The sequence below is a fragment of the Siniperca chuatsi genome, linkage group LG4, assembly GCF_020085105.1.
Source record: "Siniperca chuatsi isolate FFG_IHB_CAS linkage group LG4, ASM2008510v1, whole genome shotgun sequence".
NCBI lineage: Eukaryota > Metazoa > Chordata > Actinopteri > Centrarchiformes > Sinipercidae > Siniperca > Siniperca chuatsi.
This window is the reverse complement of record NC_058045.1, coordinates 31,166,790-31,178,498: the sequence shown is the minus strand read 5'-3', so window position 1 is coordinate 31,178,498 and position 11,709 is coordinate 31,166,790. Positions and strand designations below refer to the sequence as shown.

The window sequence follows — 11,709 nt, the reverse complement described above, 5'->3', positions numbered from 1 at the left end:
ATTGGAAGGTTTGCCTTTAAATGTGCTTCGTCGTTCATGCTCCCCTCAGGATGAACTATAATAACTCTGCTGATCCTCTGACTTTCCATCTAGCGCCACCATCAGGTCGACATGTTAACGTGTCCGACGCTTTGGTTTCTGACCAAATACCTGCAGAGCTGATGATACTCCCATCGGCCTCAGCTGCACTCTGTGTTTAGTGCTAATTTCCAAATGTTAGCATGCTAACAGGCTAAATTGAGGTGGTGAACATATAAACATTATACCTGCTAAACGTCAGCATGTTAGCATTGTCATTGTGAACATGTTAGCATGCTGATGTTTACTGTTAGCATTTAGCTCAAAGCACCACTTTGTCTAAGCACAGTCTCTTAGAGCTGCTTGCTAGCTGTAGCCTCTTGTTTCCATTTTGTGAAGTCCCTCCGGTGTCTAGACTGAACCCGAGCCCCACCAAGACCAAGATTAACCTGATTTTCAGCATCAAAACTCCCAACAGCTTCTTGTTCAGATGCAAAACATTTCTCAACCTAAATCCAAACTGTAACTGCTGATTGCTGGTCAAGCTAAATCAGAATTGTGCAGTTAAGATGTTTGGGAAGTTATTTTTCTTGCTTCTTCATCATTGTGAAATGATTTGGTCCCGTGTGGTTCCCTCGTTCAGTCCCTCTGCAGGGCGAGCAGTTATTTCTCTCTATCACAGTGACTCCATCTGTGAAGGCAGCTCACTTTTCCCACTGATGGAGTTAATGATCTCTGATCTCTCCACACTGCCACACAGACTCGACCTACACCTTTCATTCAGAGAAGAGGTCTCCGTTTGTTCAGACATGTTGTTTAGGATTCCCTGCTTATTTCTTGCCTTTGTGCTTTGGGGTCCGGGTCGCGGCGGGCCCCTGACAAACCTCCACCCCAACATGACGGACCAGGAGCTGATCTGGGGCGCCGACCAGTACGACTTCTCTGTGGTGCTTCCTGCTGCAGGGATGGAGTGTTTCTGGCACTTCGCCCACCGTGGAGAGAGATTCTACCTGAGCTTCATGGTAAGATTCACCGCAGAGGCCTCAACACGTTTCCCTCAACCTGATTCGATTTATAACCTTAACTTTTACTTTTAAAGCCCCTGAAAACGCGGTTTCAAAACTTTCGTAACACAAATCGTTTTCCCGCTTTAAGTCATCGAGGAGAGCACAGACAAAACAAAACATGCAGAAAATCTCTCGAAGGAAGTAACCCAAACTGCTCGAACTTTGGCAGAAAAGTTAGTCTTCATGGAAAACTTAAATACGCGCACTAAGAAGCGGATTGAGAAAATTAGTTTTCAGGCCCTTTAAGTTCACACAAAGACTAATTTATTTTCAAATTTAGCATTATAGTATTTTCATATGTAGTATTTTATATATATTCATATATAGTAAGTTATTTTTATATGTAGTATAGTAGTATTTTATACATATTCCCATATGTGTATGTATTTTATATAAATATATTTTATATATATTCCAATTGAAGAGCATTTAGTTGGAAGATTAGAAAGGTACAGTCCATTTACCATTTATCATATACTGTAGTAAGTTATTTTTGTTTATAGTATTATATATATATATTCACATTTAGTGTAGTAAGTTATTTTTATATATATATATAGCATATTAGTATTTTATAGTAGTATTTTAAACAGTCACAAACTGTAGTAAGTTATTTTTATACATAGTATTTTATAAGTAGTATTTCATATATATTCTCATATACTGTAGTAAGGTATTTTTATATAGTGTTTCATATATATTCTCATATACTGTAAGGTATTTTTATATAGAGTATAGTAGTATTTGATGTGGAAGCTCGAGTGACGTTTAAGTCACATGCTTCAACTACGTCATCGTTTATTCAGTAAGTCTGTTTTTGCATTATATCGCATTATTTTTTATCGACACACCAACTTTTCCTCAGCTTTTTATGATATTTTGAAATTTCACTTCAAATTCACAGAACTGCAGTTTGTCGTCAGATCAAACCCTGTCGACACTTGAATCCTGCAGTATCCAAATGTCTGCAGCTATGTGTCGTATTTAACTCTGTCTGATTTCTGTCCGTCTGTCTGTCTGTAGGTCCAGTGGGTGACGGGAGTCGGCCATGACAGACACCTGTCCGTCAGCGTCAACACTCCCAGCGGTCTGTTAGTGTCGACTGTTGATGACGCGAAGGGTCAGGTCAACTTTGAGGCAGAGGAAACGGGTAGCTGTCTGTCCGTCTGTCCGTCTGTCTGTCTGTCTGTCTGTCAGACACAAACTGCTTTAGTTTTATTTTTTCACCTCATGTGAATGAAGCTGCACTGGCTCCTTAATTGTTGAACAAGGGTCAGGAATAATATATAATATATATATAAAACCACACAAAAACACCAACAAAGCACCGCATGTTGGGAAAACTTAAAAAGTGATTTGAAAGCAGCTTAATGAGGTAAAAAAAAAAAGAAGAAGAAGAAAGATTTGTAAGATGAATGAGAAGAAATGTCCCACACTCACAAAACTTTTGGCATTTTTTGAAACTGTGCAAAACGTTTGTGCTGTTTTAATTCACCCTGAACTGATAATGAGATCAGTGAGTGAGTGAGAAAGTAACTAAGTACGTAAGTACTCAAGTGCTGTACTAAAATACAATTTTGAGGTACTTTACTTGAGTATTTCCATTTTCTGCTACTTTATGCTTCTGCTCCACATTTCAGATACAAATGTAATACAAAATATAATCAACAAATAAATGATGCATTATTATGGATGAAGACTTTATTGATCCCTTGCTGAAATTCACAAGATACTCTATAGCAGTATATAAAGTAATTAAAAGTAGCTCCACCTTCACCGGCTGCAACATTAAAGTGATGAACACATCAATGCATCAATAATTATAATCCAGTAATATACATTATTCTGAAATGGGCCATTCTGCATAATGATAATAATTTACTTTTTGTACTTTATGTATATTTTGATGCTAACACTTGTGTACTTTTACTTTTGGAATTTTGAATGGAGGACTTTCTACACTATGGTACTGCTACTTTTACTTAAGTATAAGATCAGAGTACTTCTTCCACCACTGCTCCTTTTTATTAAGCAAAAAAATGATCAAAAAAAAGCCACAAAATGAATCTTCGCTCTCCAGTCTGACCTTTGGGAAAGAATCCACGCAGATCAATCAGTGTCATCTCTATGATATCATTATGTTCTGTGTGTTTAGTCTTTCTCACCTGCTGTGCGTCCGTCCAGGTTTCTATCAGATGTGTTTCAGCAACTTCCACAACCGCTTCGGCACCATGCAGGTCTTCCTCAGCTTCGGCGTTTACTACGACAGCTTCCAAGACCCCGCCAAGCGCAAGGAGGAAGAGAAGAAGAAGAAAGAGGAAGTCAGGAAAGACCTGAACGACACACTGAGCGTCATAGAGGTGCACACACACACACACACACACACACACTCACACATTGGTATAACAGTAGTAGTATAGGTAGAACAATATGTAAGAGAGGCTGCATCATTTAAAGAAAAAGCTGGTGTACACGTGGTTTTCATAGGATCCCTTTTATTTAGTTAGTACTACACATAGTAGTATTTGTAGTAGCAACTGTAATAGTACCAGTAGTAGTGGTAGTAATAGTAATAATGTGTTGCTGTGCTGTAGTTGGCAGTATTAACAGTAGTTACTGCTTCAGTAATGACAGTAGCTTCAGTAGTAATGGCGGTTGTTGCAATAGTACTGGCAGTAGCTAATAGTAATAGCTGTAACAGTATTAGCAAATATTTTCAGGGTTGTAGTAGTAGTTCATATTCTTGATGATGGAATAGTTTAGCAGTAGTTATAAGAGTAGTAGTAGTAGCGGTTAGTAGCTAATAGTAATGGCGGTGTTGAAGTTGTAGTAATTCATTATTTTTTATTGTTGATACTTACTGATGATGCAAGAGTTGTGGCAGTAGTGACAATCACAGTAGTAACTGTAATAGTAGTCATACCGGTATGTTGCAATGGTAGTAGCTACCAATGGCTGTACTGGTAATGGTAGTACTAATCGTTGTAATAGATGTAGTACAAGTTGTACTGCTAGTTGGTGTTGATGGTGATGGTGTAATGGTTGTGGTAGAAGTTCTAACAGTAGTACTGGTAGTAGTAGTGGTTCTAGTAGTAGTAGTACATTAAATTAAGTACAGTAGTATTAACATTAATAGTAGTCATACAGTATGTTGCAATGCTAGTAATAGCTGTAGTAGTAAAGGTAGTACTAATTGTAATAGTAGTTATTAGTATTAACTGTAACTGTAATGTTAGTAGCAAAGGTTTTTAAAGTAGTAGTAAAAGTGGTACAGTAATGGCAGTAGTGGCATTAATCATTTGATAGTAGTAGGAGTACTAGTTAGTACTACAGCAGTGGTAGAGTGTAGTAGTGATGGGACTAGTTGTAATGGTGGCTGTAATATAAATACTGGCTACCTGTCACAACATATCGAGCCTGTTGCAAGAAATCTCGGTGTTCTGTTTGATAGCAGTTTATGTTTTGAGCAACATATCACTAAGTTTGTCCAATCGTGTTTTAATCACCTCAGAAACTTTGCAAAAATCCGATCTATTTTAAATCTTAGTGACGCAGAAACTGTTGTACATGCTTTTATCTCCTCACGCCTCGATTACTGTAACAGCCTGTTCACTCGTCTTAATCAAAAAACTCTGACACGCCTGCAGACTGTACAGGACTCAGCTGCTCGGCTGTAAACCAGGACCCAGAGGTGCGACCGCATCACACCTGGTTCAGCCTCTTTACATCGGCTCCCTGTTGGTTTCAGGACTGACTTTAAGATCTTGTTGATTACTTTTAAGGCTCTTCATGGCTCCAGATTATATTTTAGACCTTGTAATCCCTTATGAACCTTCACGTAGTCTGAGATCTTCGGGCAGGGGTCTCCTGTCTGTTCCTGAGTCCAGGATGGAAACTAAGGGGGACAGAGCTTTGGCCATCAGGGCCCCGAGGCTCTGGATCAACCTGCCTGAAGACATCAGGCTGTCTGAGTCAGAGTCTTCGTTTAAGTCTCGTCTCAAAACACATTTTTATCAGAAAGCAGATCCTGATCTTACCTGAACTGTTTATTTTATTGCTTTATATTTCATCATTCACTGTGGTGTTTTATTTCTCTTGTTGTGAAGCGCTTTGTACTTTGTTTTGATAAGTGCTCTATAAATAAAGTTTTAATAATATTATTATTATAAATAGAAATAACAGTATTAGTAGCTGTCATAGCAGATGAAGTAGGCTAATAGGGTAGCGAGTGTAGTAAGTAGCAGTAGTAATACTGGCAGTATAGTAGTCATGGCAGTAGTATCAGTAGTATTTGTAATGATAATGACAGGAGCAGTAATACTTGTAGTGTTTGTCTGTGTTCTGCTGTTGCAGGATGCGAGTCACAAAGTGGAGAACTACGTCTTCCACATGTTTCGCTACTACAGCTTCGGCCGCATGAGGAAGAGCGCCGACTACTTCCTGCTGCTGTCCAACTCGCGGTACATCACCTGGTGGTCGACGGCCCTCAGCCTCCTCATCGTCACGTCCGGCTACCTGCAGCTCCTCTTCCTCAAAAGACTCTTCATCACCAAGACCTCCGCCGAGGACGAGAAGCCCCGCTGCTGACAGGCTCGTTTACTGTCATGGTACCATCTGTGTAAAAAACATCAAAACCTGTGCAGCCACAGATGATACTACAAGGCCGTGCCGGCCATTTTTCTTTCTGGTATTGTATTTGTGTACTTGTATTTCTTTACACAGTATAAATAAACTTTACTGTTAGATGATCATGTGGACAGTTTGTGATGTTTTCCTCAGAGCAGCAGGTGTAGTGGACAGCCGACACTGAAGAAAACGAGTTGTCATTGGTGGAAAGAAACATGTTGAAAAACGCTCCAAGTTGAATCCCCACCTGTTTTGCTGCCAACCTCACCTGTGTGGAATGTGGGCAGTACTGCCTGATAGTCACTTTTGGGAAGTTGGAAAGATTTCAAGTAAACTCCGCCCCTCCTCTCCTTCCAAGAAAGTGGTGTGGATGCTATATGATGTCCTGATCATATAGCATCAGATCGTGCTTTCAGTATAAAGACTAGACAGACGAGATAGACTGGATGCCTCAAGTGTGAGTGGTGCTGAACAACAGATCTCCCCCTCAACATACAGATTTCCCTTTTTCCTCCCCTTAAATACCTTTAAGATTGTTAAAATCATCCCCTTCCACACTGTCACAGTATCAAATATATTCTGTATTATGTTGTGCAGGTCTTTACTGAATATATATGTTAATACGGAGTGAAATATTCAAAGCAAAGACACATTTCCTTTAAGTTCAGCCTGCCGTATTTGGTATCTTTGGAAACTTTGGGATCTCCACCAGAATTTAAATTAAATAAAACCAACCAAAGTTGACCAAAGTGCTGTACAATAACTTAACATAAACAGAATAAAATCACATAACGTGGTAGCTGGCATAAAAATACTATCCCATACACAAATAAAGAGGTAAAGAAGAGAAATTTAAAACACAGTCAGCCTTAATAACCCAGCCTGCCCAGGTGCACATCAGGTTAGATGGCTCCGCCCCTCTCTACCTGCCGGCAACCTGCAAAGAAAAAAACACAAGCCAGCAGCAGGAGCACCGACAGAGTCGCTGTCACACTTCAGTTCACCAGACTTAGTTCATTTTTAATTCGCTAATTAACTTCAGATCAGGTCAGTAACAATTTGTGCGGTTTTGTTCGTTTCAGTTGAATTCAGCTGAGTTCAGTTCAGTCTGGTTAAGTTCGCTTTACTGTGGCACCATTCTGTGTCCTCTCTGTCTCTACAGCTAATCATGGATGAAATAAAATGTATTTTATCCATGATACGTGATATCCAGTCCATGAGCTCGACCATCTGCAAGATGGCTGAGAATATGAAGGCCAACAAGGAGCGCTGCCAACGAGTCGGCCAGAGAGTCAAAGCCCTGGAGGAACTGGTTCTCACCATCAAACAAAGGGGGCCGGGCCAAATATCTGCCACTGTGGAGAATGCTCTGAGGGAACTCTGCATCACTCTGGCCCCTGCTGATGATGAAATACTCCAAAGCTAAAGCTGTTATGAGCTTCCTGAAGTCCAGCAGCCATGAAGACAAGTTCCGCGAGGTGCTCCTGTCTGGGGCTCTACTGATCGGCCAGGGGAACATGCTGCACAAAGTGCATGAAACTGTTTCAGGAAGGAGACAGTTTCCACTAGCCCTAAATCCCCTATACCTCTCCCCAGCATCGTGCCCCCCATTCCACTTCCATCCCCACAGCTCCCAAGCTTGTCATTAGCATAATTTCCCCGATTACTTTCTCAACACAAAATACAACTCTTATTTTCCTTAAAACAAGGGAAACGCACCGTAAAAAGTGTTTGAAATATTTCTGTGACGTGTGAGGACAAGGGTTGTAGTTTTTACTGCACTACGTGTATTTTGCAGCTATAGTTCGTAGTTACTTTTCAGATTAAGATTGTACATAAAATGCACATGATGAGCTTATAAAATATAATGAATTGTTTGTAAAGATTTAATCAGTGGTCCCCAACATTTTTGGCATTTGAACCATTCCACAAAAAGCAGTGTCTGTTCGGGGGCCCTTGTCATGTTTCAGATGCCTATGAGTTGTTAGCAGTTCCACTAAAGAGACATTTACGATCTAAACTTCTCACGGTTTCATTTAAATAACTGATTGAGGCCCAAAGAGGTAAAAATATCAAATACTTCAGAAAACAGCTAAACTCATAGAAAACATCCCAAACATTACACAGTTTTGTACCAGAACTATGTTTTTCCTTCTTTCCTCTCCCGTTAATCATCTCACGACCCCTCAGATTTATCTGGGGACCCTTTGGAGGGGTCCGACCCCCAGGTTGGGAACCACTGGACTAAACTAGCTAACTGTACAAAGTTACACATTGATGCATCAGTATTAACAATCCATCATGTAATATATGACAACATGCCAATCAAGGGCCAATTTTCTGCAGAGGCAGTACTTTTAACTTTGATACTTTAAGAACATTTTGCTGATAGAACTTTTGTACTTTTACTTTAGTAGGATTTTAAATGCAAGACCTTTACTTAATAATAAAGTATTTTTACATTGTTGTATTGGTACTTAAGTAAAGGCTCTGAATACTTCTTCCACCACTGGTTTCCAGTCTTTATGCTAAGCTAACTGTCTTCATATTTACCATAAAGCTACAGGAGTGGTATCGATCGTCTCGGCTAATTCTCCACCAGAAAGATAATCAGCCCGTTCCCCAAAATGTCGAAACTATTCCTTTAAAAGTGAATGCAGGTAAAGCAAAACAGGATGAATGCACTCAGTGAGCTTCATGAAACCTGTTGAGACACATTGATATGTTATCAAGCGTACGACATTGTGACTGAGAGTTTGTAGATGTGGTTAATAATTCTTTTCCAGTTGATATCTAAGAATCAACAGAAGAAAGCAGCGGGCTCCTTCATGTCCGCCTCCACGGTGAACTCAAACTGCAGTCATGCTGTTCAGCACTCTGCTCGTAGTGTTGAGCTCTCAGTGCGTCTGGGCCAGAAAGTCTGAACCTTTCCTCGAGGCGGACGCAGGTTTGTTCAGGGGATCAGACAAATATGATTTTGCCATCGAGGTTCCTGCTGTAGGGATGGAGTGTTTCTGGCACTTTGCCCACCAGAGTGGAAGCTTCTACCTGACGTACATGGTGAGAATGTTTGGACTTGGATTGGATTTCGTCTGCAGACTGTACAGAACTCAGCTGCTCGGCTGTAAACCAGGACAGAGATTGTTATTGTTTGTTATTTGACGTACTGTCGTGAGATGAATGCACAGTAGGGTATGTTTCTGTAACCTTTGTGACGTTCGTCCTCAGGCTTATCACACTAACTTTCAAGGTGATCCAGTTTGACTTCTAAACATGTGATCGTTGTCAGTGTTACTATAGCATTAGTCTGTGCAACAGCTTTCCCATACTGATGCAGAAATGCAGATATGTGCTTAGAGTATGTATGTTGAGATTTCAAGAGAGAGTTAACTTGATTTGATTGCTGATAATTTGACAAAAGCCTGTTTTTTTTTTAGTTCCTGAAAGCTGGCTTTAAGTTTATCTGGAGTTGTTGTCAGTCTGTAAGACCAAGAGTTTTCAATGAAACCATGTAAGCTTTTGAGAAATTATGAAGATATAGAATAAAATCAAATCAGTACAAAATAAAAAAGAAGACTGTTAACAGACCAACAGAACCAAATAACTTGGTGTTTAATTACATTTTTATGTGGATTTGTCATTTAAACACTAAAATATATGAAATGTACTTGCATCATTTACACTTGGACTGAAGCGACCAATTCATTATAGTTTTGTCTGTATTATTATATGTAAGTACGGGTAAATGATTTAAGTAAGTTGAGTGTCTTGATGTGTTTGAAGTATTTAATGTGTTTATGTGACCACAGGTACAGTGGGTAACAGGGATGGCCAATAATCATCGGCTGTTTGTGACAGTCAACTCACCACAGGGCGTTCTCATGGCTTCGAAGAACGAGGCTGTCGGTCAATTGAACTTCCAGACTGAGGTGACAGGTAGGGTCATCAGAAACACTTGAGTCTCCCGAGTCCATTATATAGCCAAGAATTAAATATCGTCTCTGAGGTAACTGCAGTTTCCTCCCGACAGGTTTTTACCGGATGTGTCTTGGGAACCACAACAACCAGTTCGGAGGCATCAGGGTCTTTCTGAACTTTGGCGTCATCTACGAAGGCTTTGAGGAGTCAGAGAGAGAGATTGAGGAGGGAGAGAAAGTCCTCAACAGCACTTTGGCCAGTATTGAGGTATTTAATACGAGGAACTTTAAGGACAGCTGCCTTATCAAAAACAGCAAAATGTCATCTGCATAGAGAGATGTGGAATGAGTGGTGTTACTGAAAGTGATGGGGGTGATAGACAGGTGTTGTGCGAGAGGCTGTAATGTTGTAAGAGTTAGACTATCTGAAGGTACTTCATTACTTTTAACATACAGTATATTGCACCTATCATCTATAGCCTACAACATACTATGACATACAGTTACATACAAATAACATAAAACTTTGCAATGTACCATGTCTGGTTTAGGAGAGTGTACAGAAGCTCCAGAATCAGATCTTCCACATGTGGCGTCATTACAACTTTGCCCGCATGAGGAAAGGGAAAGATCACTACCTCCTCCTGTCCAACCTCAACTACGTCACCTGGTGGTCGGCGACCCAAAGCTTCGTCATCTTCCTGTCTGGATATCTGCAGCTCCTCGTCCTCAAAAGACTCTTCCACACAGACTCCAGCAGGCCGCGATGCTGAGAGCAGAACAATCAACACATCTAAAGCGTTGCTTTAACCCCCATCATGATCTCTACTTTGTCATATCAGATTTTTATTGATACATTTTTGGAAAAGATAAAGATCCTGCACAATATCTGAAGCTAGCAACTAAAATACTTAATTGATAAAGAGACATTTGGTTAATAAACATTCTTTCTTGTGTCTATAAACCAACAGTTAATCTTCTCCTTAATAATTAGTGAAAGGTGGTACCAATTGGGTATTTAGAAACATAAATAACAAATCAATGTCTTTAAAAAAATATCCAAAACACTGGTTGAGCTGGGTGTTCTTTAAATCGTGCTTTAAGCTGTTCTTCAAACTTATTGTTTCCAGTTATCTGTCAGATATGTCGAAGCTGATTAAATAATGTCTTATGATGCCACTCATAAAATAAACTTCTCTACTCCACATTTAGTGATATCTCTTGATACTCCTGTTTGCTCATCTGCAGGTTATCAGTTTTTGTTTCAGCCTCTAAGAATGAAAGAGTGTGCATTTCTTTTTAGCCACTGTTTTGCACCAGCGTTGGAAAGTCTTGCCCAGTGCATGCTGGGCAAGACTTGCACTGCTACCTGCACTGGTCAGTGATTTTAATCCCGGCCAGAGTGACGTCCTCGAGTTTTTTCCGCGTGAAGAGATGCTTGTTCTTTGTACTATTTTTTTTTTTTTTTAAATCAGCTCAGTGTGAAATTTGACTTTTGTGTGAAAATGTCAAAAATGTTTTAGCTAATCTGATAGATGGAAACATGCTAACACCAATGTATAGGACTATTTGGGAACCAATATGACAACAGAAAAAATTGAAGCCATCAGGAGAGTAAGACCCCATAAAAAGAGGGTCATAATCGTAGAAAAGGTTTCAGTCGTAGTCATCTGGAAAGACAAGGGTCATAAAATTTGAGAATGACTTCCGGATGGGAGCCAAACGTCTTGATTCTGAAAACAGTGTCCAGATGCAGTCAGAGGGCTTTGCCTCGAATGAGGATGTCTTAAGGGTCATATGTCGTTTGGGGGCATTTGCTGAAAAGACGCTTTTGTTTTTCTTGTGATGACAGTCTGCAACACAGTTATGCAATTCACCATAAAGCTCATTTAATTAACATTTATCACAGCCTCGGTTTAAAAGGTACCGTATTGTGTGCTGGTTTAACACACAATTCCTATTAACACTTTGCACTGTACAAACTACTGAGTGACCTACAGGGACCTGACGGACAACACCAAGAGAGTTAAATACATGAATGTATTTTATTTAACTCTGTGTCAGTTTCTGTATTTATCATC

At 39.9% G+C, this 11,709-nt stretch overlaps 2 protein-coding genes across 2 annotated transcripts; both read left to right on the top strand.

The window, feature by feature from the left end:
• Positions 1–309: 309 nt before the first annotated feature.
• On the top strand, positions 310–5,834 carry LOC122874925 (transmembrane emp24 domain-containing protein 6-like). Its single transcript, XM_044193469.1, has 4 exons — positions 310–1,040; positions 2,109–2,235; positions 3,270–3,445; positions 5,439–5,834. Exons 1-4 carry the CDS (start codon positions 588–590, stop codon positions 5,670–5,672), a joined length of 990 nt encoding a protein of 329 aa, XP_044049404.1. The 5' UTR covers positions 310–587; the 3' UTR covers positions 5,673–5,834.
• Positions 5,835–8,493: 2,659 nt separating this feature from the next.
• On the top strand, positions 8,494–10,835 carry LOC122874902 (transmembrane emp24 domain-containing protein 6-like). The gene is made up of 4 exons (XM_044193407.1): positions 8,494–8,771; positions 9,521–9,647; positions 9,742–9,896; positions 10,180–10,835. The coding sequence occupies exons 1-4, from the start codon at positions 8,574–8,576 to the stop codon at positions 10,399–10,401; spliced, it is 702 nt and encodes a 233-aa protein (XP_044049342.1). The 5' UTR covers positions 8,494–8,573; the 3' UTR covers positions 10,402–10,835.
• Positions 10,836–11,709: the final 874 nt, after the last annotated feature.

Excerpts from the sequence above, each read along its gene's own strand:
- LOC122874925 (XM_044193469.1), top strand. The coding sequence starts at position 588 with ATGTTTGGGAAGTTATTTTTCTTGCTTCTTCATCATTGTGAAATGATT. Across the intron at positions 1,041-2,108 it reads GATTCTACCTGAGCTTCATG|GTCCAGTGGGTGACGGGAGT; the intron begins GTAAGATTCACC and ends GTCTGTCTGTAG. Across the intron at positions 3,446-5,438 it reads ACACACTGAGCGTCATAGAG|GATGCGAGTCACAAAGTGGA; the intron begins GTGCACACACAC and ends CTGCTGTTGCAG.
- LOC122874902 (XM_044193407.1), top strand. The coding sequence starts at position 8,574 with ATGCTGTTCAGCACTCTGCTCGTAGTGTTGAGCTCTCAGTGCGTCTGG. Across the intron at positions 8,772-9,520 it reads GCTTCTACCTGACGTACATG|GTACAGTGGGTAACAGGGAT; the intron begins GTGAGAATGTTT and ends ATGTGACCACAG. Across the intron at positions 9,897-10,179 it reads GCACTTTGGCCAGTATTGAG|GAGAGTGTACAGAAGCTCCA; the intron begins GTATTTAATACG and ends TGTCTGGTTTAG.